Source organism: Epinephelus moara, chromosome 12, assembly GCF_006386435.1.
Source record: "Epinephelus moara isolate mb chromosome 12, YSFRI_EMoa_1.0, whole genome shotgun sequence".
Taxonomy (NCBI): Eukaryota; Metazoa; Chordata; class Actinopteri; order Perciformes; family Serranidae; genus Epinephelus; species Epinephelus moara.
In genome coordinates this window covers 33,864,140-33,868,337 of record NC_065517.1, presented here as the reverse complement: position 1 = coordinate 33,868,337, position 4,198 = coordinate 33,864,140, and the positions used below count along the sequence as shown (strand labels likewise).

Here is a 4,198-nt window from a genome sequence, read left to right as displayed (position 1 = left end):
GTCAGAGCAGGGGGCCCAGTAGCTTGCTAACATCGTTCTCAGCTGCTCTGTCTTTGCTAGCTGCCATGCTAACGTTAACGTTAGCTTCCTCAGTTAATGCAAAGTGCAGAGCCCTGTTCATAATAAATATTAATGGGTTTCATTTTTGCTGAGCCTGAATGTGTAACATTGACTGAAAGTCTATCATACTGATGCTTTTCCTAAGTGTTTTTTTAGTTTTTTACTTTTTGAATAATCAGTAGTTCATGGTAGGTTGTGATCTTTACACACACACTGTGCTTCTGTCTAATTGTTCGGCCCGCACATTTCTATTTTCAGGGGCAAATGCATGTGAAATACTCACACTGTTAAGCCCTGACCAGAGGGCAATTAGCTTTGGCATCCCTTAAATCCATGAAACACGTGTAGACTGGATGGGCAAACAGAACTGGAGCTACAGTAGCACGTTCAACAAAAATCAAACAGAGCTGTACCTGGTGAACACAGAGATTAACAGAGCCACAAAGCAAACATTTACCAAACAGATTCTCCTCCACAGGGAGATATTTTGGTTTACAAGGCTTTGAGTCATTTGTCTTCTACAACTGCATTCCATTCATCTCCAGAATCGTCGTAGCAGGAGTTTAGAGAGAAACCATCCCGTAACTAGAGAGTCAAACGTCCAGTCCCACGGTACCAAACATTCTCCAAAATGTCCTTGGATAAGACGTGGACTTACTCGTGTCCCTGGGGATGTTGCTTGGTCTCTGACCCTCCTCTTCAAAGGCAGCAGACAAAAAGACAGGCATAATTCCTCCTCTGTCCCTGGATCAATACCATGACACCACACAGATGAAAATGGCTTTTTAGATCAATCGATGATGAGCATTCCAGCAGCAGAGAAACAAGCTTTCACAGCGGACATGCTAGTGTGTTATCCATGCTGTCAACAAGACTGTCTGTCCTCTCAGCCTTGGACTTGTGGTTTGTTAAACTTTTGCAACCTTTGCAAATTTAACTTCCTCCAACACCTTTAGTAAGATATATACTTCTTGCAAACACTGTGGATGTAGAAAATATCTCAAGTTTGGGTTTTTGTGATTCCCATTTGATGTCTGAACTCGAATTTCCAAGAGGCACTTTTTGTTTGGCAACCAAGCTGCAGATGTAGATGATGAAGTCCAGTGTGACAGGAGCAACTGGTACAATCATTCAACCGGTGCGAGGCCTGCAGAGTTCCTCTATCCATCCGCACTTTGCACCAAAACACATCTCCTGGTCTGCAGGAGTCCAAATGTCTGCAGAACTCCTGTGATGACATGAAGCTGAAAATCACGCAGCCTCACACTTCACAGAGCCACCTCTTGTCTGTTGGAGTTGCCATTGGCTGCTGGTGCAATGACGGCTGCAGTGGGTGTGGTCTTCTTGATGGAGGTGAGGCGGATGTGGGAGGTGCTATGCAGGTAGCTGGCCTGGCGCTCGGGGCGAGGACCTCGACCACATCGCAGCTGACTGAGGAGAAAAAGAAAGAGTTAACTGAGTGCACAAAGTCCTGGAGGATCTTTCTTTAAATATCTTCATTACAGATTTTAGAGGTTTGATTTTACTCCACAGGGTCATCATGATAAAACCGAAAAACTAATATACTCCTTTAATTACACGTACTTTAACTGAATCACAATGTAGTTCTAACAGAATAGTTGCATGTGGAGATATTTGGTGTGGTACGAGCTGTTAAAGCATAATCCTAAACAAAAGAAGGAAAAGAACATGGTCTGCTTCCATCCCAGTTTCCATTATTAAACAAATGTTATTGCTTCCCATTTTGGTAAAGTGACATTTAGACTTTATCTTCTCTTTATTTAATCAGAAACCGGTTCTTTTTGTGCCCTTTTCATTCCAGTACTTTTGGATCTGCAAACTCTGAAATATAGTTTTTGGAAATGGCACCCATAACAAATAAATCGCCAAAAAAAAGGAGAGAAACACAAAATACAAGAAATAAGAAGAAGAGCAAAAACAATAGAACTTAGAATGGACAAAAGATTAGGAAGGACTGTACCACATTAAAGTAATAGGTCCATCACAATGAAAGGATGACACTCGGTGATACTCAACACAGTCAGTTCATCTACATGACATTAGAAAAATCAATTTATTGTGTTAATAAAGCTTTCGATTTACAGGTTCATCTACGTCCCAACCCTCACCTATGGCCATGAGCTCTGGGTAATTCTCCTGAGTGCCTCCTCTTAGAGGTTTCATATGGACAAACCTTGCCAGCCAAAGACAGGAGGGGGTCTATCACTGCCAAACCTAAAATATTATAATGTTTCTTTTGAAATGCAAAGCTTGCCAGACACTGAGGCGGAACAAATGCTGACTTGGACTGGATCCCAATTGAACAGGAACTTACTTCTCCTTTTAAACTCACTGAAGCTCTCACACAAAAGATAAAAAATGAGAATAATTAGTATGATAAATCCTATTGCAGCTCATTTAAGAATAGTTTGGCAAAAAGTACATAAAAAATGTAAGAATTCTGATAATATTCAAATATATTCAGCCATATGGCACAACCATGAAATATAAATAGGTAGGCAGATAATCTATTAAACTCAGTGGTTAAGAAAAGGTATCAGAATATTAGATTATCTGTTTAAAGAGGGTAATTTTCTTTCACATAATAGAATGAAGGAAAAATTCAACCTGGAAGGACGAGGCCGCTTTTGGAAATATCTACAGATTAGAGACTAGACGTAGACAGAGTGCTACTGTACGTACAGTTGCCACAGAGCATCACAGTGGTATGTAATGTGTCTTTGGATAAAAAACAACGGTTGTGGTAATCTAAGGATGATATGGGAGAAAGATCAAAAACATAGGAGGGGATTCTTCCCAACACCGGGGTATATTTCAGAGAAGCCAAATTAATTCAGTATGAAATGATTGACAGATATTATCACACTCCAGTAAGAATCAGTGGAATGGGCCTACTTAAAGACCATCTATGTTGGAAATGCAGAAAACATGGCACATATATGCACTGTGAGAAGGCATTAGGGTTTCTTCCCTGTGGAGGAATGTTCTGGATTACACTGGTTAATGGTTAGAATGTGAACTGCCCAGTTCGCCAAGACGTCGTCTCCTGAGTCCTGGGTGACAAAACTGCAGTGCCGAATTTGAATAAATTTGAATTTAGAATATTAAAAACTGGCCTTTTAGCCTGTGCTCAGATGATAATGAGGTGATGGAAGGAACCTCAAACTCCTACACTGAATATGTTGCCAGCTCAAATGATGGAAACAACTGTGTGTGGAAGATTAAACTGGGAAAACGATATGGTGAATGAACAATGGGACAGATTCAACTGATATATGTCTGAAGGGAACAATTCGATGTGGTATAGTACACGTTGCACTCATGATTGGCTCACCACTATGACTGAAGAAATGGTAAATGGTCTACGCCTTTCTAGTCTTCTGACCACTCAAAGTGCTTCAACACTACATGTCACATTAACCCATTCATATATATATTCACACGTGGACTGGAGGAGCCGAGGAGGCGGTCCTCTGATTACTGGATGACCTTCTACGTCTGAGCCACAGCCGTCCCATAGCTGCCTTTCCCGTATTAATGTCTGTTAATTTTGTTTTTGATTGTCTTGTTATTTTTTGTTTTGTTTGTAAAAATGCAAAAAAGAAATAAAAAAAAATTGGGGGTTACAATCCCAGCTGGAAAAGCAGCGATGTTGCGGTAAAAACATCCAGGCTCATGATAATAGCTCTCTTGTTGTTGACTACTGAACATATTTCTATTAAAGAACCAACAGACAGCATCTTTTCCTAAATATATCATTATGAAAATAATGTGGGTTGCACAGGGTAGTGGCCACAGTAAAATCAGACTATCAGCATTTACATAGGTTACTTAGTGGCTTTGCAATAAGCTTCTGCCACCAGGGGCGAAATTTCACAGAAAAAATCTGCTTTATGGCAGGAAATGCGTCATGTATTGCAAAACTGGTCAGTCAGCCAATCAGGGACTGGGTCCTTATGAGGAGTTGGGCATGAGATAGTTGAGTCACGAGCACAATGGCAGACGGACAAAGTTTGGAGACAAGTGAAAAACGGCCTAGCAAAAGAAAAAGAGCTCCTCTGTCTGAGGAGGCAAAGAAGAGCAAAAAGGAGAGTGATAAAAGAAGAGGAAAAACAAG

General features: G+C 40.7%; 1 protein-coding gene across 1 annotated transcript in view; it reads right to left on the bottom strand.

Annotated features, from left to right (window-relative positions):
- Positions 1 to 1,328: 1,328 nt before the first annotated feature.
- nmbr (neuromedin B receptor) overlaps positions 1,329 to 4,198 on the bottom strand; it is an 82,350-nt gene continuing 79,480 nt past the window's right edge. The window contains exon 5 of the mRNA XM_050057947.1: positions 1,329 to 1,491. Coding sequence (XP_049913904.1) covers positions 1,329 to 1,491 — 163 coding nt within the window. The remainder of the gene's footprint in view (positions 1,492 to 4,198) is intronic.